Genomic DNA, 26,075 nt, shown 5'->3' with positions numbered 1-26,075 from the left:
GCAGACAGTCTAACCACAATGCCACTGGAGCGGTCCCCAAGACATCTAAAAATAAAACGTATGAAAATCAAATTTCAAAGGGGTATGCAAGAGAGGCATCTTTTACAAAAGTAGCATATTTTTGGACAAAGGGTAATTTTTTAAACAACAAAAAGTGCATGTTTTGCAATTTCAGAGTCTGTAAATGTTGTTTTGATCAATTCATTAAGATGATCTGCTACCAAAACAGGAATTTATGTTTTACTATTAAGCTGGTAAACTTCTCCCCTGCTTTGAGGGCCAGTTCCTTGGAGTGAGTTGAGGGACAATGATTGGCATGAGCTTCATAATATGTGAACTACACCAAACTGACGATACATTCATCTTGTGTAGTTTAGTTGTTTGATGCATCTTGATGTTGGTTAGTTCGCCATGCATCTTGATGTTGGTTAGTTTGCCATGCATCTTGATGTTGGTTAGCTTGCCATGCATCTTGATGTTGGTTAGTTTGCCATGCATCTTGATGTTGGTTAGCTTGCCATGCATTTTGATGTTGGTTAGTTCGCCATGCATCTTGATGTTGGTTAGTTCGTCATGCATCTTGATGTTGGTTAGTTCGCTATGCATCTTGATGTTGGTTAGTTCGCCATGCATCTTGATGTTGGTTAGTTCGCCATGCATCTTGATGTTGGTTAGCTTGCCATGCATCTTGATGTTGGTTAGCTTGCCATGCATCTTGATGTTGGTTAGCTTGCCATGCATCTTGATGTTGGTTAGTTCGCCATGCATCTTGATGTTGGTTAGTTTGCCATGCATCTTGATGTTGGTTAGTTCGCCATGCATCTTGATGTTGGTTAGTTCGTCATGCATCTTGATGTTGGTTAGTTCGCTATGCATCTTGATGTTGGTTAGTTCGCCATGCATCTTGATGTTGGTTAGTTCGCCATGCATCTTGATGTTGGTTAGCTTGCCATGCATCTTGATGTTGGTTAGCTTGCCATGCATCTTGATGTTGGTTAGCTTGCCATGCATCTTGATGTTGGTTAGTTCGCCATGCATCTTGATGTTGGTTAGCTTGCCATGCATCTTGATGTTGGTTAGTTCGCCATGCATCTTGATGTTGGTTAGTTCGCCATGCATCTTGATGTTGGTTAGCTTGCCATGCATCTTGATGTTGGTTAGTTCGCCATGCATCTTGATGTTGGTTAGCTTGCCATGCATCTTGATGTTGGTTAGTTCGCCATGCATCTTGATGTTGGTTAGTTCGCCATGCATCTTGATGTTGGTTAGCTTGCCATGCATCTTGATGTTGGTTAGCTTGCCATGCATCTTGATGTTGGTTAGTTCGCTATGCATCTTGATGTTGGTTAGTTCGCTATGCATCTTGATGTTGGTTAGTTCGCCATGCATCTTGATGTTGGTTAGTTCGCCATGCATCTTGATGTTGGTTAGTTCACTATGCATCTTGATGTTGGTTAGTTCGCTATGCATCTTGATGTTGGTTAGTTCGCCATGCATCTTGATGTTGGTTAGTTCGCCATGCATCTTGATGTTGGTTAGTTCGCCATGCATCTTGATGTTGGTTAGCTTGCCATGCATCTTGATGCTGGTTAGTTCGCCATGCATCTTGATGTTGGTTAGCTTGCCATGCATCTTGATGTTGGTTAGTTCGCCATGCATCTTGATGTTGGTTAGTTCGCCATGCATCTTAATGTTGGTTAGCTTGCCATGCATCTTGATGTTGGTTAGTTTGCCATGCATCTTGATGTTGGTTAGTTCGTCATGCATCTTGATGTTGGTTAGTTCGCCATGTATCTTGATGTTGGTTAGCTTGCCATGCATCTTGATGTTGGTTAGTTCGCCATGCATCTTGATGTTGGTTAGTTTGCCATGCATCTTGATGTTGGTTAGTTCACTATGCATCCTGATGTTGGTTAGTTTGCCATGCATCTTGATGTTGGTTAGCTTGCCATGCATCTTGATGTTGGTTAGCTTGCCATGCATCTTGATGTTGGTTAGCTTGCCATGCATCTTGATGTTGGTTAGCTTGCCATGCATCTTGATGTTGGTTAGTTCGCCATGCATCTTGATGTTGGTTAGTTTGCCATGCATCTTGATGTTGGTTAGTTCGCTATGCATCTTGATGTTGGTTAGTTTGCCATGCATCTTGATGTTGGTTAGCTTGCCATGCATCTTGATGTTGGTTAGTTCGCTATGCATCTTGATGTTGGTTAGCTTGCCATGCATCTTGATGTTGGTTAGTTCGATAATACACGTCCTTCTTACAACCTGTGCAAAAGATGTGGTGTTGACCCTGCTGAGACTTATGAATCCAACTGATACTGACAAACCATTCAGATTTTACTTTACAAAGATACTTCATCCCTTTTGATTGCTTTTAATCATTCCTGTCAAGTGAGCTTTCATTTAGCTTGTGTTTTGGCATTTTGAAAATGTTTAAAATGTTGATCAATATGTAAACATACTTTGCCATATGCTAATTACTCTTCATGTTTATGCACATTTCATACTACCCAAGCCCACTTATTAATAATTATTTTGCATTTAACTTTAATTAAAAGATAACGTCATCATGAGTGAATGCAACATAAGTAAATTTACTGTACTTACCCATCTGTTGTAATGTTTAAGTCATGAGATAAGTGTGCTGTGTAATTTTTTTTATGTCAATAATAAACACGTGATAAAACTGAACATAGCTTTTGTGGATTGCATATGATTTAGCTTTTTATGTTGGATTTATTTCAAAAAATGAAAATCAGCAGGCATAATGTAATAATCAAGAGTTCTCTTAAAAAATCAGGAGATATTATGATATCGGGAGATAGGCAAGAAACAACCAAAAAGTTGGGAGTTTTTTCTCCCTGTGTGAAAGCTAACTGGCATGCCACCAACTCATTGGAAGCTACCAACTAGTTTTCTCACATACCCAAGTTTGTTGAACCATGACTTGAACCGATACAGACATAGGTGAGATATAAGATGAGCACCTTAGAGTACTTTCCTACCCAAGGCCCCACAAGGCAAAAATAATTAACAAGGTTTGACTACTATACAATAATTCTAAGTGATATTGCTCCAAACAAAAGTAGTAACTAAATGCATAACATCATGTGTAAATTCAATTCAAAGGTATCAACAAGGCAGAACCAAAGACTCTGATTTCATGGTCCCAATCAGATGCTTTGAAACTAATGATAATACTGCAAAACATATGAATGCACTATTACTCACCAGCCATTAATCCCTATATATAATCCCAAATCCACTATTGCAGACACATCTTCTTTACTCCCTGTAAAGGAATGGACCTGTAAGGCAAATATTAAATTTATATCTCTAACTTATCTAAATGTAATCCTGCTTAATATGCTATGAATTCATATATTTTTGAGGGGTCAATTTTGTTCCTGACAGAAACATCATTGTTAATGAAAAAATTGTTGGATATTTAATACTGGCACCATGAAATCCAAATTTATATCCAATGAATGAAAGTGAATTAACAGTAGTTCCACCAAAAACCATGTAGTCACCTAAATTTGATTAAGTTGAAATCTATGCTGCACTTTTCATCAGCTGAAAAGGGCAAGTTATGAATTCACCTGGTAGCTATAAATAAAAATTTTCAATGTCATAAGACCATTTGCACTGTCATCCTGACTTAAGATAAAGAAAATAAAACTAAAGTGTACACAATGTAAAGCTTATACAATAACACTCAAAGATAAAATATTAACCAGGTTTAGTAGATAAAAACAAAAACAAAAACAAGTTGTTTCAAAAACTTTAAATCTTATAATTTGGGAGATTAATGAGTTATCGGCTAAGAAGATAAACTGTTTTATTGTTTGGTATAATAAAAACTGTAAATAAAAACCCCATGCAATAGTAATCTCTCTTCATTGTCATCATCTGCATGCTGTTGATCAGTATCATTATGTCTTGATTTCAATTTATAAGACTTACTGATGAAATCAGAAACCAAATGAATTATATTATTAATGGCATTCTCAATAATAATTATTTAGAAGGAAAAAAAATCGTCTGAATAATCTTAAAGAGCAAAGTTATAATTAAATTGAAACAGCTTGGTGGAGCAATTTCTGAAGATTAGTTGAATTTTGTATCTAGCAAAAAAAAATATAAAAGAAAAAATGTTTCATGCATTAAATTTTTCAGAAATACTGAAACCTGCGAGCGTAAAATCAATGAAAAATTATTAAAATTACAATATTTCTCTCTTGTTAAATGGAGGGGGGGTCAAGCAAACATAATAAATTGCTTCAAACTACGATATTTCTCTCATGAAAAGTCCTGGGTGGGTAGTGGAGAGGCCCAGGATATAAATGTATCAAAAAGTAGGATATGTGTTTATTATGAAAGATATTTTTAATGACTATTTGACAAACTTTGGTAAAACAGGAGGTAGGTTTATCATCTAGCATAGGGTTATTATGCATGCCCTTATCATCAAGCAAGGTGTTATAATAAAGCTTGGGCCTATCATTAAGCGTTGGCTTACCATCAAGCATGGTCTTATAATCAAGCTTGGGCCTATCATTAAGCATTGGCTTATCGTCAAGCATGGTCTTATAATCAAGCTTGGACCTATCATTAAGCATGGGATTATCATCAAGCTTGGGCTTATAATCAAGCAATGGTTCATCATCAAAGATAGGATCATCATCAAGCATGGGCTTATCATCAAACATGGGCTTATCATCAGAGAAATATGGTATTATTCCATTGTTTTTTAGAGGCATACAAAATACTGTTTTTGACAACTCCTGAACAAAATTTCCTAACAATGAATTGGAATGAGATATGAGGATGTTAATAAATCTTTCAGTGTCAGAGGCATCTTTATTACCAATTCTATCAATAAACTTTCATCAAAACCCAATTTGGAAATTTAAAGAAACAACCTAAGATCCTAAAATGAAAACTTAATTATCCCTTAGGTCACAAGCATTCATGAAAACTTTTATGTATTTTGAGTGGACTCCATGGTTCTTGTATGATTCAAGTCCAAATCAAAGTTTATAAACAGACGAATCAAAAGTTTCATATTTTGTTGGCTTAGTAATAAAATATGCATAAAAATATTTGTGGCAGTGAAATTAAAAAGTAGTATTTGGGTCCATTATGTCCAATATCTGTGGCAATGAAATTAAAAAGTAGTATTTGGGTCCAATATCTATGATATATCTATAAATGCCTTTATACACCTGGATGCACACACTAAGAAGCCCCAAAAAGTCCTTGGGTACAGTCACCCAGCTAGTGCTATGCATGAGTACAAGCTGTCTGAGTTCACTTACCACTCCACCTTTGATCCTGTCTCTGTTTCTCTTCATTATGCCCAGAAAATCTGTGCTGCAGTTACGACAATGAAGAAACATGGGCAGCTGTGTAGACTCTCCTAATTCAAATTGCCTCTCAAAATATCTAAAAGAATACAGGTCTTATTTAATTACTGTAATTATGAAAATTATTTACAAGACTGCCAACTAATAATTTGTTCTTTCTGGAATAATAACATTGTCTGCTTTTTTCAAGTCATAAAAATAATAGTTCTAATAAATCAATTGTCATCATAATAACCAGTCTTCGCTATTATAAAATCAGAAAAATGTGTGGTGGATTTAATTTTGTCACTTTTATGGGCACAATGCACCCCAGAAAAAAAAGCCAAGGATGAATCCATTGATATTGGACTATGTCTGAGTGTGATTTGGTTTCAAATTAACTTTTTTTACTGGATAGATACATAAATCAGCATGAACAACTGAATTTTAAGTGGAAAAGTAGATACAGAAAAATGTGATATTAAAACATGATTAAAATGACGTTAATACTATTCTGTTGTTGGCTGTTATGTTTTTTTCAGTTGCAGGTCTTTTACCTAAACAGCTCTCCCCCCTCAAGTCATGCTACTTCCAAAACCCTTATCTACCTATCCAAAAAATGTATTTTTATACAAGTGTATGTCTGTCTTTGCTGCTCTAACTATGTTTGCATTCTAACCCTTTCTAACTATGTTTGCATTCTAACCCTTCCTAACTATGTTTGCATTCTAACCCTTCCTAACTATGTTTGCATTCTAACCCTTCCTAACTATGTTTGCATTCTAACCTTTCCTAACTATGTTTGCATTCTAACCCTTCCTATGTTTGCATTCTAACCCTTCCTAACTATGTTTGCATTCTAACCCTTCCTATGTTTGCATTCTAACCCTTCCTAACTATGTTTGCATTCTAACCCTTCCTAACTATGTTTGCATTCTAACCCTTCCTTTTTATCCTCATGTCATATCTATCCACATGCACAATTTACACATCTTTTTTAATAATTTAATTATCAAAATATGGTAATAAGTCACAAACAAAGATAAAAAGAAAAAATGTTTTATATTGTCAATAAAATATAATATAATTTTCTCAACACAACCTGTATTTTATTTTAACAATGCATTTTTACTTTAGATGTGATACTGTATTGTCATCTTTTGAGGCAAGCTCAAATCTGCAAGGGTAAGTTCAATTTTCCAGTCAGCTTACCCTGGGCAAGCAGACTTTTATAAAATTTGTAAAGCCCTGATTGGTCACAAATATCAATGCAGTTAAGTACACTACTAAAGACAGTATTATTGAACATCAGTTTCATCGACAGTGTGACCCAATGAAATTTTATCTCCATGAAATCATGTTTACTCCCAAACCCAAAAATGTTATTCCCATGAATATTTATGATTTTACAGTATATAAAAGCCTGATGTCTTCCAAGAATTTCCTTTTGATTTTGTTGTTGTTGTGGGGTTTAACGCCATTTTTCAGCACGATAGGCTATACATGGCGGCCAGTATTAATGGTGGAGGAAGAACCCGGAAAACCCCGGAAAGAACCACCGACCCACAAGAAGCTACTGGCAGGCTTTCTCATATGCCCACATTGGCTGAATCTTAGACTCGAACCGCCGCAGACAGAGGTGAGATGGCAGTGATCCGTAACGAAGAGCGCTTTAGACCACTCGGCCACTCGGGGCCCCGAATTTCCTTTTGACAAAACTAATATAACTGTGATCTTGATATCTTCCAACCTAATATAAAGGGAGATAACTCACTTGAATTGCAGCTTCATAATTCGTTATTGTAATTACCAACTACAACTGTAACTTTATCACTATCATTTTACTACTCTAAGATAAATGTGAAGAAAAAAAGCACGTGAAACTCAACCTTTACATAATTATTATTTTCTTGCTGAATAAATAAGCTTAAAAAGGTGATCACTTGGCTTTTAGTCTTTCACAATCCAAAGAATAATGAACTCTCTGCGACTTAACATTGATTCAATTTTATACATGCTCTTCTGTTATGTGGTGAAAGATCGTGACTTACTTAAGCTGAGTTCCTTTATCACAGAAATTAAGTCTATCATAATCTGAAATGGAAAATACAGAACCATTCAATTTGATATTTCTTAAAAATTATCATCTCTGAATCATTTAGATACTTCAAGCACAGTGATATCTAAGACTCCACCAAACCAATCGTATGACTGGCATAAAGTGATAACACAATGATATCTAAGACTCCACCAAACCAACTGTATGACTGGAATAAAGTGATAACACAAGTTTTTGTTGCTAAATGGTAATTTATTATTTCATGTAACCTGTACTCAAGCTAGTTTATGATCCTTTAATGGAATGCCATGGATTAAATATGCTTCATGGTGTGCTTGTGCATCTGTATGTATTCCAGATCATTCAAGATTCTATACAAAAAGGTCAATGTGATTCACATTCTGTATAAATTTAGGCGACAGTCTTGTTGAATACAGTCTTGGATTGCTGAGTGGTAGAATAAAGTAGAGTCATCCAAAATGGCACATTACCACATTACCAGGTATTTATCTGTACCTTGTTATGTGAGGAACCTACCACATAAATGGGAGAGGAGGGAGAATATATGACTCAGGATATTGTTTCATTTATCAAAAGACAATTTTTCAGCCAGTCCCTAAATAAACTATTTTTGGAACATTCAAAATATACTTTAATGAGAAGTATTGGGGCTTCATTGTTCAACATGAACGTCCTGTGTTTTGATTCCTGATGCAGTCAGTGATTGTGTAATGATTACAAACACATAGTTCTTTTCTTGCCTGCACATAAAAAATATGCTTAACAGACATTAATACTTTAATAATACAAGTTGCTATAATTTATACTGTTATATTTAAAAACACAATTTTAAGGTCATATGCAACCTACACCCCCACTTAATATCAACAAAGAACTTCACATTCATTACTTTTGTTTGTTAATTTTTTTAAATACTGAACCTTAAGCAAAGAAACTACATAACATGGTTGTTTATCAATCTTTAATAATGCATTTTTTTCCTTCAAAATATGGTAATAAATTATGTATTTAAGGATGCTTGCTGATCACAAATCAAAATTAAATGTGCAGTTTAAAATGATTTAATTTTTTTCATTATGTTAGAACTGTGATGTAAATTAATAGTTCCAGAAAGGTTAAGTGAACATAATTAAAATGTTCTTACATCTGATTTAATACATGACCAGTACCAGAGCCAAAATGTTGCTTGGCATGAGTGACTGCATAGTATTACATGTATTACATGAGAGCTTAATCTGCAGGAGCAAATCTGGCAAGATTCCACATTGTGGAGTCAAAAAAAGAGAAAACCTGGGAAGGTTCTACATAGTGGAGTCAAATATAGAAAAAATCTGGCAAGGTTCTACATAATGAAGTCAAATATATTGAAAATCAAGCAAGGTTCCACATAGTTGAGTCAAATATAGAGAAAATCTGGCAAGGTTCCACATAGTTGAGTCAAATATAGAGAAAATCTGGCAAGTTTCCATAAATTAGAATCAAATGTAAAGAAAATATGGCAATGTCCCACAATGTGGTTTAATGTTGAGAACATATGGCAAGGTCCCACAAGTGGAGCAAAAAATATCGTTGAGATAAAAGTACAACAAGATAGGAATAAAATAAATGATATTGCAAGTGCAATGTGTTCTAAACTAGATTCCAAATTACACAGAGGACATTTTCTGTTCCTATGTTAATACCAGATATATTTCACTGTGTGGTACCAAAAATTTTATATTTTAACATGTGGCAAAAATGTCATCTGACTTAGGATGTCAGTGAGAAAAATTGTAAACAGAAATATACACTTTTCTGGATGCATCTAATATCTATTAACTCATTTGGCCCCAGAGGTTTTTGTCATTTTTGCCTGAAATGTGCGTAGGAAAGAAATTTGGGGGCCTATTTCTGAATACGTCATAATACATAGGCTTTCAACAGATTTTCCATGAGACTAATGCCTAGTTGTATTAGAAACATCATTTTCCATTAGTTATTTTGTTTGCACATGAGCAAAAGGGTAAAAGTTGGGGTTTTTTTTGTTTTTTTGCTTCATGGACCCATCATTTTCGTATGGAGAAAACTCTTTAGTCCAAATGCCCACCTTATCCTAGTTTCTGCAAAGGTTCACCTGTCTGTGTGCAGTTCAGACCAGTCTGCCTTAGATCTGAGGCCAAAAGGTCTAAAATCGGACACAAAATTGCATTCTGACCACGAGCAAATTTCTGGGTGAAAATAAAACGGGTCAAAAAAATGAGGTTTTTCCCTCTGTATTTTGTAGTGCAACTAGAACATCCAGATTATTTGGTATCATTGTAGAGCTCTATCTGTCTGCTTTTTTGTAATACCACCCATGGTGTATCTTAAATGACCTTGATGCTGCAGAGCTCGGAAAAAAGGTACAGCCTCATCATGCCTACAGGCGGAATTGGGGCCAAATGAGTTAAGGAAAATGTATGACATAACCAGTACAACAATACATTGTCAAATATTCCTTCTATTGTTGTACGGATGTTTTGTGGCAAAGTAATTTTTCCTAGACTTCTCTAAGCGGAGTTCTTTGAGCTAACTCTAATAAATCCTATACATTATTTCATTATAGTGGATTGCTTTAATCCATAACCTCATCAATAAAATTATCCTTTTACCTTAATACAAGTAATACTAACTGTATATTGTGAAATGAAGCCCATATAGCTGCAGACTGTGACTTCACTATCTTTTGTGAGACACCAATTTTCATGGATTGTGTGGTTTGTACAAACACAATAATCCATCCACAAAAAAAGCAGAATCTCCATTCCCCAATCTACTGATTGAGGAACCAGCAAAAATGTCATTTAGAAAAAAAATATATAAAGACTGATACAAGTGAAAAATTGATAGTATTCTTACCAAGCCCACATTCTCCAACTGCCACAATTTTATTTTTATTCTCTAGAGCCAAGGTCAAGAGTTCATTCAGGTAGCCATCAGGATCCCCATTTTGCTCAAACTCACTACATCTGGTTGGATGACAGCCACATGTTGTATACAAGACATCTGTAAGAAGAACTTGAGGAAGATGAACAGGCCCCTATTCAAGACGTGCAATTTTTGTAAGGATTACATTCACTGTGCATCACGTTGGAAGGCTAAAACTTGGTTACTAAAGAATTTCAACAGTTGTGTACATAGATATATTTCAAATTATGTGACACACAGCAATCTTTCCAAATGCACCAAGTCTTCAAGAGATTGCATTTGTTAAAGAAGAAAAAAAGATATGACTGAAAACATTATGAAACACAAGAAATTATATTTTCCCAGCACTTTTGGGATCCTTGGATCTCTGTTTTATTAAGGCCAAATAAATGAATAAACGATATGCATAAATAATGAATGCACACACACACACACACACACACACAGAGTTTTAGCAATGTAGTCATTCAATAATTTGCTCACAGGTAACTCATGAACCCACTTATAACATGGGCATTAATCATGGATCCCATTTTTGACCTAGAAAATGCCCACGGAATTGGCCCCTATTTGTTGAACTGGAAGAAAATTTAGATCAAAACTGGTAAATGAAATCTTCATATATCCCTCATTTTATCATCAAAATGGCAGTTTGTTCTCTGAAATCTGAATCAACATTATGAAATTTACAACTTTTAAAACGAAGTCATGTATTTTGTTAACTTTTCTTTACAAAAAACACTATTCTCAGTACTCTGTAAATAACAATATTCAACAACATATTTGATGCATAAAAATGTCAGAAATACCTACTGGCAGCAACACTGTAAGAACTAAATACCAATTATATAAGATTGGTCAAATTTCTGTTTTAGTTCTATCTTTTTATTTGGTATCAGTGTAAGCATCATAAACACTACATGCCCTCTTTTATCCAAATGTGAAAAGTGTCAATCTATCCTCACAGCTATATCATCAATCATTTCTTTAAGAATGTAATTAAGTGCTGTTTTTGATCTTCAATATGTGGAAGTCTTTATTATATTCACACAGTCAATTAAAAGTAGACCTGTTTTTGAACTATTACATTATGTATTTTGTATCAAATCAAATAACGGGACTGAAATAAAGATAATGTTAAAAGGTCTACAAATCCTACCTGCATCTGAGCCAATGGTAAAGGAAGTGTGTCAGGTCAACTCATTTCATGGATCAAAAGAACACCATTTTTAATAGTATTATAAAAGTAACATTATCAAAATATTTAACAATTATTAATGGTTTATACTACTAATTCAAAACTCTGATCTGTTATGTATATCTGATTTAATTCATATTTATTTTAATTTAATTGTTTGTCAGTTTTAAATTTTTATTCTATTATATGCTATTATAATGTAAATTTATTCACTAGAGATGATACTTTTTCAGAAAAATGTTTGACCTTGACTGTTACTTTATAAACACCAGGTGTTGATCTAAATTCTGACCTTGTTTCAGAACTTGTAGCTACTTTCATAAACAAGTTCTATTTTATTTTAAAATGATTGGTTGTTTCCAATGTCATGATGGGACTATATGATTTAAGATGTATACAATTTTTTAAAATATTATTTCTTGGAGTAGGATGATTGGTTGTCATCAGGGTCATTTTTGGTGTATGTGACATAAACATGATCATGTGACCCCCCCCCCCCCTTTCAATTTTGCAATTCCGGTTTTTCCATTATGCGCATTTGTTAGTTTTAATAGAGATGCTTTGAGAGAGATTTCTCAGTTTGGGGCTTTTTACACTGACGTCAAGTTATTTTGTTGTAGCCAGATTTTGAGCAATAATTTTATTCAGATCAGTTGGATTTCAAAAGGATTAATTCTTTTTCCTGTGCTGAAGATTACAATGAGCTATAAATAAGTGTTTTCAAGTTTTAAACTCCATCTTAATAATGAAGCTGTTTACAAGTTTGGGGTAATTTCCCTTTAGATGATTAATAATAGTAACAGTTTTTGAAATATGAATCTTGTATACAGAAACATAATTTAACAAATGTATCTCATATAAAAATGATTTGTTTACATTACATATTCATCATCTGAGGAAACAATTGTTATGCCCAGTTTGTACATGATGTCATTATAAACTGCCTTCACTGATTAGAGAAATAGCAATTATATACATTTGTCTCCAGGGTTATGGTAATACTCATGCAATTTTTCTTCACCAATGTGATGAAATTGTTCATCTTCAATGTTGAATCTAATTACTGTTTATAATGTATTGTGAAATATTTGCTATTTTTGCTGTTTGAAATCAGTCACAATTTTTACTACTGTATGCACTGGCCTTTTGGATTTCTACTAAGTGGCACTCATGTTACAATTTTTCAAAATTCTTCATTGAGTAACATTTGTGTCATTGAATTTCCCCCATGTTCCCAAACCCTATAAACAGGGATGAGATCTGCCATTCTGGTTGATGTGGTTTGGCTGGGTTCAGCGAAGGTCTAAACACCAAATAAGCATCTAAACAACAAAAAGTATCTCTCTCCATTTTGATCTTGACTCATAATTTCTTCAAGCATTAATAAGGAGGTAGACTAGTTGCTACCGATATATTAAATTATTAAAGTGTCTTAGATTCATATAGTAATTCTTAATTCTGACCGTTCAAGTGTCTTCACACACACAGCTGACCACTGGCTGAGAACAGTGTTTCATTGGTCATTTTCCAGTATAAACCTTGTCATTAAGACACACTACTAATAATGATTATACTGCTGATAATACTTCTTGTTTCACTATTTATTTCCCTCATCATATCAGATAAAAGTTTCCACAGAGGGATTTGAGTGACGACACTTACTGTGACATCATCAATGCAGCTATCTGCTATCTATCAGAAAATTAGTATTCCATTATGTCTAAATAATCTACATGACACAATGACACACTTTGCTGCAACAAAATGACATTATAACATCCTACCCATGTGATACATTATTGACATACATTTCAATACTATGTCGCTATAGAACGACAAACTGTGTCATATGAAATGTACATGACTTTGGTTCAAAATTGCTCCAACATATGTATCATTTGACTCTAAAATACAAACCCAAATCTGGTTCTGAACCTTGATTTGATGCACAAAATCATTAGCACTTCAGTACATCATGTGAAAATGTTTTGGTAACTATTAACTTATCTTTCTGTGCAAGATTAGTATAGGAATTGGGATTATCTGAAATAGAGATTATGTAAATTATGATGAAATGAACATTTATGCTGATTTTCACCTGCTGTTTAACACTAATCTGCTGTTGTTTTTACATGCTTTTTCATACCTCTGCTGTATTTACAAATCTATATATTTCCAAATATCATATCTTGCCATTTTGAATATGAACACTAAATCTTGTGTAAGAAAATACATATAAACCTGGAAGTAATATAATCAACTTTGTTGACTATTTATTTGTTTCATTTTGTGCTATTACAATCTAAATAAGAACTTTTGTGGTGAAAGCATCATTTCTCAACATTACAATACACTGGAGAGATCTAGTAACTTAAAAAGGCTTGAGCTTTCCATCTATTCCATTTTATTTGGCCTTGACCCCAACATGTTACAGTATGTCACATGGGAAGTATTGTGACATAGATCATGTAGGAAAATATTGCAATATACAGATGTTGCCTGTATACATATATAAAAAAGTGGATAATCAATTCATTCCCATTTCCTATGTTCTTGTTCTAAACTCAAATGTGTGTGTGTGTGTCTATATATATATATATATATATATATATATATACACACACACACACAGAGTGGTTACCCTCTTATAAGACCACATCTGTAGCAGGAAAGTAGGCTTATAAGAGAGGTGACCTTTTTATTGAGGGGTGTCATACAGATGTGAAGTACTCATAAAGTATGAAAGGCATAACTAAATTTTAAATATCTAATATTTTCATTCAGAAATCACTGTCATATTAAAGAATCAGTGTGATAAAGCTTTTATCCCTGTTATTTAAAATAATGATAAATAATCATCAGTTGCAGTACAAAACCACATTAAAAATCAGGGCACAATCATCAGGCATTAACTGTCATTCATTAGCCAGCCATTCCATTTTCCCACTGCTGTAGAATGAATAATGAATGATGTTTATTTTGAATTTTTCTGTCAAAAGCTTCTCAGCAGTGATCTAAGGACTCTCCCTTTTTTCATTTAGTTAAATTGTTTTTATTTTTCTCCTAAACTAATAATGTCTTATGTCATTTTGCACTTTTTGCAACAACTTATTTCTTCATAGGCAATTTGTAGTTGTTATATGAAATGCTTTGTGCCTACAAAAGAAGTCAGCTTGTCACATGATGGACTGGTTTAAATCTTGTACCATGTGAAGTACATTTTGTGATCCACAAGAGAGAAGCTACAACAGCTAATGTATCATTTTTACTTATTGATGTTTCAAGACTGAACAATACATAGCATCTCAGCAGTTACCTTTTTGTTGTCTTGATTATTATTGGTAATAACAATAGCCAGTAATTATCAAAGTGACAAATCTGACATATAAGGAACACAGAGCAGTAAGGATAGTTGGATTACATAACTCTTTGTATGGATTCAATTTACTTTATCAGTATGTTGGAACAAACATCACTGTTGAATTTAGAAATCAAGAAATATTTTTCATAAGATTTCTCACCCCATTATGTGGTCACTTGTGAGGAGTAAATTTGTTGGTTTTGCAATGATATGCTGGAAAGTGTGCATGTGTGTGTATGTATTTCATGAACTATTTAAAGTTTTCATGTGCATAATTAAAGTGCAAGCCCTAGATAGTGGAATCACAGTATAGTCATGAAAGGCAAAGCCATGAGCGACAATACAAAATGTTTCCATGTCAGAAGCAAAATATTTCCTTGTATCTACAAAAAAGTAGGTTTCCTTTTTATTACATATTTTAAAGGCAAAAACCTTCAATTTGCATGGATTTGTGTCTCCTTTCTGTTTCAGTGTTAATTAATGATTGTATTACTATACTGACAAAAAAGTTCCAAACGTTTACAATAATTTTAGGACTGGGAATTTAGATTGTATATATAATGCTTTAAGTTGTGTATTTTGTCAAATTAATGAATGTTTTGATATGAAATGAAGAGATGTCTGTTTTCACTGATTATTTCTTTCTTGAATAGATTGACACAGTGAACATTACTGTAGAAACAATAGAAACATAATAGAACACTTTAAGAGATTTCAGACATCATCACATCATTTTATGCAACATATTTTAATGATTGTGAGTTTAATTGACTGTAAAGATTCTGGTTGCTAATTTTGCTTATTTCTGCACAGACATGAATTTTTGTGTTGATAAGCTTGCAATCTAATTCAACAACATATGCTGCACCGAAATTTTGACTCAGTTTGCAAATTGACATCAATCAATACCTGATTTGAACACTGTTTTCAGACATGATCATGATTGTGATGACATTTAAAACCACTGCCTGAACAATTTTATTACCATATGTTATTAAGAGTTTTTCTTAAAAATATGTATTATTTTTCAGTGAGTTTAACAGGTATGCAATATTTTATGGGTGACAGAATACTGAAAAGAAACAATTCAAGCGAGTTCAGTCAATGAGAATTTCCACGATTTATGTGGAGAACTAATTATAAACAAGTTAATACCTGAAGCTGGCTTTAGGCTGATTGGGATTCATTTTTAACCATCAATTATGCCCTTCTCATTGATTACATAAATGTTAACTTGAGGGTCAACAGTCTTGACACATTTTTAGATCTGTTCACCCTGACAGGGAAAGAGAGAGAGAGAAGGAAGGAAAGCAGAAAATAGAAATAGGCCTATGGATATACAGGTCTGAATAATGTAAGGGCAGATATACTTCCTAATGGAAAAAGAAAGTAGTTCTGAAAGTGATCTTGCCACTGTGGCAACATAATTTGTTCCCATTGACATATTCCAGTATTTCATTATGAAATATATTTTTTTAAATATATGATAAATATCTTTGCATTAACAACTCTCAAGTTTGAAATGGGTGAGAACACAACAAGTAATCAATCATTAACTTTTTAAGACAAAATGTATTCATGTCAAGTTTAATTAGTGAAGTAGTGACTAATACCTTGTCTTAATAAAATGACAAAAGAAGTAATATATTTAGTGATATCTTTACCATTAGCCTTTGCCAATTCCAAACTTTCTTTCACCTCCTGAATTCGTCCAGCTGTTATCAAAATCTGAAAGAAATATCAGCTGGTTTTAGTTTTAATGCCACTATGGACAACTCAATTCACTTTTTTTGTTGCTATCATCTAAGTTGTCCAAAACTCAAGAGTCAAATGGAATGTGCAAAGGGAACCATTTTCATTTTTGGACCAATAATGTCTGTCAAATTTCACAAGTCTTCAAAATGGTGCAGGAAGAAGGTAACAAACTTTTGCTGATAGATGAGAACAAAGATTTGATGACAACTTTTGACAGACAGGCTGTGGGATATTTTTTCCTCCTCTTTATCAACAGAGGTCAAAATGTAATAAGTACTTTAAAAATATCATAAAAATGTATAAAATGAGCAAAACATGAACTGAAATAGTCCTGAATAAAACTACCACAATGTTTCTTGTCAATTTCACATACCTTCTTAAGTCCATGGTCAAATGCTCTCTTCAAAACTTCCTGATAATCATCTGTAGAGCAAACAAATAATCTCAGTTATCATTTGTTAGAAAGAAAATGCTATGTAATACAATTTACCAAAATAAATTTCCTGAATAAATGATGTATGAACATTAAAATGATATATTCACTTTCATATTAGCATTAAATTGTTAAGAGACAGTATCATACATTTTAAAGCAGATTGTTTTAACTTCTGGCATCATAGAGGCAATTATATTTCTTGCCAATGCTAAAGTGTGTGTGTGTGTGTGTGAGTGTGATTTGGATTTTTAATGCAGCTTTAAATATTTTTCAGTCATGCTGCTACAATGTCTGCAGCATGGCAGTTAATGGTGACGCCTAGCACTGGGGTATCAAGTCGCAGACATGTAGCAATATGTCCCACCCAGTCACATTATCCTGACACCAGGCCGACCAGTCCTAACACTAACCTCTTAATGCTGAATGCCTAGCAAGGCAGCTGTTAGTACCATTTTTATATGTCTTTGGTATGACTTGGCTGGAGATCAAACCCACGACCACCCACATCTGAGGTGGACGCTCTAACCACTAGGCCACTGGAGTGGTCCCAATGCTGAAGAATTTCAACTTTTCAGGACATCACTTTTTATTGCATACCACACTGCCTAACTGTGAACACCTGATTTTAATGTTTCATCCATACAAAAAAAAAAAAAACATCAAAAAGAAGAGAAAAAATTTTCTTTTATCTATACTATAATGCAGTATATTCTTTATACATAATTAATCTGTATAATCCATATATACAATATCTCAGCATATTCCCAATCTAGTGTAGTTCAGTATATTCCCTACATACTATGGTTCAGGATTTTCCATATATACATTGATTCTTAAGTACAGTGTGACCCTGCTATAATATGGTAGTTGGGAGCCACAGAACCGACCGCGTTATAGACCGAACCGTCTTATAAGCAACCAGGTCAGGTAGCTAAAGAAATTGATGCATGTACCCAAAAAAATTGCAAGGGGGGTGTGTAAGGTAATAAATGCAGGCGGTAAAATACGTGCTTAATTGGCACAGTTACCATCTTAAACTGATGCATATTAAATGAGAAATACACCTTTAGTGAAAACAGAGAAGACATATATAACAGTTTACTTTATTTAAAGAACCACGAATTGGTACATATATGTGAATACTGTTTATATATACATGTCTAATGTATAGCATGAATTGAGTATCAACACTGTATTCACCTGCGAACATCATCATATACATTGAATCCACAATACAAGTGATTCCATCGAAAATATGCACACACACATCTTTAAAATATTCAATAATTTTGTCTCTGGTCATGTTGGTCTGAATTCAGTGGAAAAACAGCACAATCCCGTAATGAATGACAAAGCACATTTACCTTTCAATATGTCCCAAGTCAGTAAAAGTTAGTTTGCGTTTTAAGCCGCCATTGGTAGCATTCGTAAGCATAAACTTTATCCCTAGAAAAAGGAAACTTTCACAGCACAGTTAACGTCTTCCGATCAAGTTGGAAAATGCAAAAATCCATCAGATTCCATCACTTTTATTTAAGTTTGGTACTGACTTAATTTGAAGAAAAGTTCTTTGTTGTTATTGAAAGATTGTAGTCGGCTTTCCTTGATAAAGGGTGCATGCGCTATCAAAGTCACCTCTAAAGGACAGCTTTGGAGAACCAAACAAATGCCCATTTCTAATTGTGGTGGCAACATCAAATAATTGTATTGCATGATTCAGACTGGTATTTTTTCCATTTGCTGAGTATGTTTTCATAACAATTGGTGCTTCAAAGGTAATTTGTTTCCTTTGAAATTTCAGCAAACTATTTTACTGTGGTACATTTTTAAAAAGGAATTGGCCGTCGTTTTGACTATTCTAGTTACTGTCCCTCCATGCCTATTGAATAAACCAATAAGTAAGATGTATTTTTTTATTTTATTTTTTTACATTTGTGGTAGCAGCGTGATGCTTGCTGCCTTCCATGCATGCATCTGAAAATTAAGAAAGGGTCCACGGACAATAGAGACGCAGGTGTTCTGATGACAGGAATTATTACAGAAAATGTGAGTGTTCTGAAGGATTAATTCTGAGTGAAAAGAAGAGGAGTTTTACTTACCATCCACATGCAAATGTCAGTCTTTGTAAATACATTGATTACTAGCGAGCAGCTGAAGATAGGATGAAAGACAGATTTCGAGACAATGCCTCATCCGCTTGATCTCCACTACCAGAAATGAGAAATGTCAACAACAAAAAAGCTGATATTTCACAACATACAGAACTCATGCTAGATGTCAAGATAAGCGAATTCTGATATAACAATGCACTGTTTAGAAGGTTTGTCAATATGGACAAAAAATTTGTTTATGTTGTTGTTGTTGTGAGGTTTTACGCCATTTTTCAGCACATGATAGGCTATACATGGCGGCCAGTATTTAATGGTGGAGGAAGAACACGGAAAAATCCCGGGAAGAACCACTGACCCACGAGAAGCTACTGGCAAGCTTTCTCACGTACCCACATTGGCCGAATCCTAGACTCGAACCCATGCAGACAGAGGTGAGATGGCAGTGATCCACAATGGAGAGTGCTTTAGACCACTCGGCCACTCGGGGCCCCAATTTGTTTATGTAACAATTGATAAATTTCAGTGCATTTTATATCCAGTTTGCAGCTTCCTTTCATGGGGCCTCTGAATTTCTGCACTCCAAACCAACAGATGTATATAAAAGTTTAAACAGCCAACAATGTCAGCAATAAAAAAAATCGCCACATGGTATGTTTTGCAGCCAGTAAAGAAAAACAATCCAAGTTTGCAACACTGGCGAAGACCTACGCGATCCCAGAATAAACTTTTTATGCGTTATTTTCATACTTCTAAGAAGAAGAAAAAATACTTTTTCATGTATGAGAACAATACATACAAAAATTTCAGGAGCCAAACCACGATCATCTTGTATTATTCATACGCAATCTCTTCCCCAAAATGATAATAAACTTTTTACGTTTTTTTTCCTTGTACTTTTTAAAAAAGAATTTTTTTTGTGCACAAGAAAAATACATGTATATGAAATTTCGGGAGCCACACCACAACCGTGTTATATCCAAATTCGTGCTAAAACAGAGTGGGCTATAGTAGGGTCACACTGTACTGTAGAAGTCAATCTTAAGGCAGGCTGTCTCTGAATTCCCAGTGCATGTCAGTAAAAAGTAACTGATGCGAATTTTGGGTATGGCTGGATATTACTGGGAATTTTGCTCAAATTTTTCCATAAGTGCTGAACCCCTGACCAATTTGTTGAGTAAGTGAACCATGTTTTGTTGATCTAACAAAGGTCAGAAGGCTTTTAGATAAATTAAGGGTCATACTTAAAAGTGCACCAGTTCTTTCAGCTCCAGATTACAACCAATTATTTAAAATGTCTGTTCATGCAAGTGATGTTGGGGTTAGTGGAGTGTAAATTTAAAAAGATAAAAATGGAAGAGCATTAATTCAGGAAGACAAAAAAGGCACCAGTCTTGTGAGAAAAAAAAGGTGAGAACTTGTTGGTCTATACCAGCTATACATACCCTATCAGTTGGTTTTTGTTGGAGGGACCCCAGCTACATGACCTATATGATATGTACTATAAATCCAAACATTTTGTCAAAAAAGATAACCAATGAAAATTGCAAAGTAACTGGAGTGGGGGAGCCCATTTAGCCTCTTAGTTTGCTTTTCTACCAAAACCCGTCTTCTTCAGTTGCATTTTGTTGAATTTAGTGCTTGGACTGACTTATAAAATGGACGGTATTTGTGAGAGAAGGGACAGACCCTGGACATAAGATGCCTATCTGTGCAATTTTGTATATACTCTAGACAGCACAAGTCTGAACCTTTAGATTTGAATATTTCTGCCAAATAAGTGTTTAAATGATCAGAATATTTTCAAAACTAGATGTTACACATTTGTTGTTATAAAGCCATTCTTGGACACTGTGGATATCATATTCAGTCACCTGCTTCACTGAAAGTTTCTTTTGTGACGGAGTGAATTCATTCACGTCGTCAACTTTAAGACCTCTACATTCATATGGATCAAACAGCTTGCTAAGTTTATCCACAGCAAAATCTAATAAATCAGAAGCTCTGGCACCTGTTACATGAGTGTACATAGTTTGTTTATAATAAAATTTAGTTCATAACACATGATATTATTTTTTGAAACACATGTCATACAGTATGATGAAGTGCAGTATAGAGAAACACTGCACGATTCTGATAATGTAAAGTTAAAGAAGAAAAAAATGAGTGTTAATTAATTCCCACTAAAACTTAACAGATTTAGCTTTGAAATATTCACAGTTTATGCATTCTATTCTGCCTTTAATAATGCTGTTCATAACAATTTACATTTGGTTGTAAGATACATGAAAAACTGCTTTCATATCTTTCCATTTTCCTTTACTACAAGGAGGTTCCCCCACCTAAAAAATAAAACAACATAATACAACATGAAGAATGCAACCAGTATCAGTGCCTTCATCCTTCAAGTCTGATGCAAATAAATGTTGAAAAAATGGAAGATGTACTTAATTTATGCTGAATGACCTCTGCACATTCACATTTTACCTTCATGCTTCCTTGAGCCATGGTAGATACCCCTAAACATGGGATCTGTAAGAAAATAACAAGTGTAGATAATCTAATTTACATGAGAGAAAAAAAGTTTACCCTTCTTTTCTTTACTTTTTATTTGTAAATTTATTGATATACAAGATAGTCTCATTCATCTAAAAATGTCAGGAGACATGACAAAATTGGAATAGGTGTCTGGATGAACAAATTCTTTCTGGGATGTTCCTATGAGTGAATTGAACTCTACAGAAATAAAATTAGTAATTAAAACATTTCTAGAATATTTAGATTTGGGTTGACATTAATTCTGATTAATATTATACACATTTCATTACAATTTGGAAAACTGATAAAATATTTTCCAATTTTTTAAGACGTTTTTGGGAAAATATCAGACCTGACATAAATTTCTTTAAAAGCTAATGTAATCAAATAAACATCAATTACTTCTACAAGTTTCATTACAATTACAAATTACTCATATTTGGGTAGAATGACTGATTACATTATATTACAATTTATTATGTAATCAATTATTTTATGATTACTTTTGAAAATATACCTTCATGAGATCATAGTTCTGTCTTAAATGTAATACTTGCATCTTTATAACTGAAAGCTGATACATTATTAAAGGAAAACAATCTGTTTGTGGCAAACAAATCTGTCAATATGTAAATGTAAAATGCATACAAATTTGAGAAATACATTTCGCTATCTAAGCACTTTTGTAAGGAATACTTTCCTTATTACTTTTCAGCAACTAACGACATTCCTAATTCACAGAATGCTGCCATATTTTAAAGCTCTTCACTTGTGAAAGCAAAAATTGTCCATACTTCTGATGTTGTCCTGTCCATTTTGGTTATGTGACAAGATGACAGTCAACTAAAAGTGACTCAAAGTTTTGAAAGGTGCAAGGAAGTTTGGATGTAATCTGAATATACTTCAATTTTGTACCAAAAATTCACATCTGTATATCTTAATAAACATTAGAGCTTTTGTAACAATTTATCTGTAGTCATCTTGCCATAGTAAAAAAGCAGTAGATTCTTGAAGTAGTTTGTACAAATCTGACAGCCTTATAAACTTGTTCCATGTGTATCTCCACAATTTTCTTTTATCTCCGTTATTTACTATAAGGTTTAACGTTGTTGTTTTGTGTGATGTTTTTAACAGAAATATTATGGCAACAGCAAAATCATCAGCAAGGCCAATGTATTCATGACAGACAGCATGCAACATAAGGATGTCAAACTATGTCATGACAACCTTTGTTGCCCAAGACTAACAAAGAAAGATATGAATGTTTGAAATCAATCAGTCATATCTATACAACTGCAAATTGGGCTTGAACAACAATATCTGTATACATTTCCACTCACTTGGTACATTCATTCAGGACAATATGACAATTGCAGTTTTAGATCTATCTATGGTTGTATGCAAAGGCAATAATGTAGTAATTAAAATAACTTTGATCACAGGAATTTTTTTTCAAATTACAATACCTTGCATTCAATAAATGCCTAATCACCAGTTACTTGTGATTATTTCAAAATCAGTAATCCATTGATTACAATTAGAGTTTATAATTATGCAATGTCTGTGACTAACAGGCTCATAACATATTAAAATACATCCCAACTACAAGGCTCACCAATGCAAATGCACACACTTGTCACTGAATATGTATAATCCCCTCTTCCCCATATGGTGCTCACCATCACCTCTCAGACACTGGTCCAGGGACCAGAAAGCAAACTCCATTACATATAAGACATGTCTTCCAGCTACATCTGCATGTATTAAGATTGGTAAAAAGAATATTGAATTTTGTTTAGATTTTCTCATTATCCCTGTCCCAGGACTTCATTCTTGAAGGTGGTCACCAAACGTTTAAAATAACTAAAATGTTTCATGAATTTCCATCCAGTTGTATTTGAGCAGATGTGTTATGGTAAAGATAGACAGAAAGATGGAGGGCATCACAATATTCTTCAAGCTTATGAAAAGCATTGAGATCACAACAAATATAATTTATGTAGAGAATCAAATAACAATAACACATTGTTACACAAATTGTTGTAACTTAAATCATAGCTTAATATGTGAAAATAGTATGCTATTTATATGAAAGAAGTTCAATAGTTTTCTGTATTAAATATTTTTTACTTCTGGAGAAGAAAGGTTTACCCGTTAGGTTGGCTCCAATATCTGAAAAGAGAACAAAGTGGAAAGGTTGTTAAAAAATCATATAAATTCGAGTTTTATGATACTTTTTCTGTTCTGTACAATTAAGAATGATCTAAGATGGTCTGGACCAAAACCTACCATAATAGCATAAGAACCTTACCATGCTAACATAATTTTAGGAAGCCAAAACCCAAAACAAATATTTCTGAAATGAAACTTTGTAAAGATGATGATGATGATGATGATGGTGGTGATGGTGATGATGGTGGTGATGGTGAAGAAGACTATCATGTCTGGTGTTCAACTGAATTTGTGCAGCCTTATCCAAGATTATTCATCAATAAAAAAAGCATATTGACAACAAAGTGTTCTTTGGAACTGTCCCACTGGATAGGGTGGTGTTAATATTATAAATCAGACACCACCACCCCAAATCTTTGCTGACACTGATGGATGATTTATTGGTATGATGTCACCTGTTCATTAAAATGCACATTTTTGCTGGATGCAAATCTTTCCGGAAAAACACATGCATACAGATTAGATACTTACTGGTATTTGGTAACAGCCATATCTAGCATGAAATTCAACATGGTTAGAGGACTTATGGTTGTGTTATTCTGTATTAATTTACAGGTCATCAAACAAAAGGATTTGATCAGGAAATATTCTGTACATATTGCAAAAGAACCCTTCAACTGAATGTAACTCAAAGAGTCACAGGAAATACCAGTAAATGTCTAAAATAAATACTAATATGTTGCGATCAAATGAGGGTTCAAATGATTCCTCAATTGCATGAATAGGTGCTATCAAACCCACAAATAGACCATCAGTATCGACATATATTTCAGGGCTGGATTTATCTGGCATGGGTGGAGACTACACTCCTGCTAAAAAATGGTAGGGTGGTTCTCATGGAGTTCGGGAACCCAAACCCTTGTCAGAAAGGTTTTGACATTCCAATTTTTAGACTAACATGATCGAATACCTTGTGTCAGTAAGGTGCTAACTGGGTTGACCTGAACATCTAAAAATATTAATCAGGGGTAATTCGAGTTATTACTGTAAGACCTCAAGATATACATCTCTAGGAAACTGACCAGTTAGTTTGCGGGTGGGGGAGGGTAATTTTTAGAAGGAAAAACTTATTATATCCATTTGACATAGTTGAAAAAATAATTTTAAGGTAAACAAAAAATGTAATAATCTTAAGGTAAACAACCAAAAATTCAAATAATCAAATAGTCTAGTTCAACAGAAAATCATGGGCCCATCACATGCACCCACCCATCCCCTCCACAGAAAATGAAATGGTCATCCCTTTAATATCTGGCCCAAACCAACAAGTAGGTCTCTGCTTTTTTTTTTCCTGACAGCCAGAAAAAAAATGTGGAGCCCTATTTGTTGGTCTAGCCTCAATCTGCTCGATTAAAAAATTTAATTCAATGACACCCAGGGAGTTTAAGTTGACAAAATACAACCTGTTTCTGACAGCCCTATAAACATTTTGTCTTGACTATCAGAACATCCACTAGCACCACTTATCACTGGGCTTGTATTGTCCGTCATTCATGTACCGGTTACTATATGGTACATAAATGACAGGTCAATTGTAAGCAATGATACGAGCTCCTGTGCAATAGTGTCCCCCCACCCCCACCCCCCAAAAAAGGGCTGTTATTGTTGTTATAGGTTTTAACGCCATTTTTCAGCACAATATAGGCTATACATGGCGGCCAGTATTAATGGTGGAGGAAGAAACCGTGAAAACCCGGAAAGAACCACCGACCCACGAGAAGCTACCGGCAAGCTTTCTCACATACCCACATTGGCCGAGCCAGAGACTCGAACCCACGCAGACAGCGGTGAGCGCTTTAGATCAGTCGGCCACACGGGGACCACAGAAAGAAAAAAAAGATGAGGGCATAACATATTTTCTTGCACTCGGGAAAAAATAGCTGCATATAAAATGCATAGTAACCACCATAATTTACCATAAAGAAGCTTTTACGAAGAAAATGCAAGTTTATCAACTTAGTTAATGCGCAAGCACTGGCGATGAGTATAGTCCTTTATTATGCACTAAAACAAAAACAAAAACAACATGTGCTATGTCTTACATTGTAGGACTAGAGACGAGTATCGAGC

General features: G+C 34.1%; 1 protein-coding gene across 6 annotated transcripts in view; it reads right to left on the bottom strand.

Annotated features, from left to right (window-relative positions):
• LOC149807382 (deoxyribonuclease TATDN1-like) overlaps positions 1 to 26,075 on the bottom strand; it is a 56,841-nt gene that overhangs the window by 28,949 nt on the left and 1,817 nt on the right. For 3 of the 6 annotated variants that reach the window (XM_089966061.1, XM_089966043.1, XM_089966071.1), the window contains exons 2-9: positions 23,925 to 23,945; positions 21,723 to 21,767; positions 17,065 to 17,114; positions 16,601 to 16,664; positions 10,309 to 10,455; positions 7,403 to 7,445; positions 5,325 to 5,451; positions 3,235 to 3,311 (exon numbers count right to left, since the gene is read on the bottom strand). In XM_089966061.1, the coding sequence (XP_089822187.1) occupies positions 3,235 to 3,311; positions 5,325 to 5,451; positions 7,403 to 7,445; positions 10,309 to 10,455; positions 16,601 to 16,664; positions 17,065 to 17,114; positions 21,723 to 21,762 (548 nt within the window). In that variant the 5' untranslated portion in view covers positions 21,763 to 21,767; positions 23,925 to 23,945. Of the gene's footprint in view, positions 1 to 3,234; positions 3,312 to 5,324; positions 5,452 to 7,402; positions 7,446 to 10,308; positions 10,456 to 16,600; positions 16,665 to 17,064; positions 17,115 to 21,722; positions 21,768 to 23,903; positions 23,946 to 26,075 lie in introns of all 6 variants that reach the window. The other 3 variants (XM_089966034.1, XM_089966052.1, XM_089966024.1) reach the window with 1 other exon arrangement.

Source organism: Sinohyriopsis cumingii, chromosome 1 (assembly GCF_028554795.1).
Source record: "Sinohyriopsis cumingii isolate HCF-2022 chromosome 1, ASM2855479v2, whole genome shotgun sequence".
Classification (NCBI taxonomy): domain Eukaryota; kingdom Metazoa; phylum Mollusca; class Bivalvia; order Unionida; family Unionidae; genus Sinohyriopsis; species Sinohyriopsis cumingii.
Note: the sequence above shows the minus strand (reverse complement) of the source record. Positions and strands in the feature narration are given on the sequence as shown.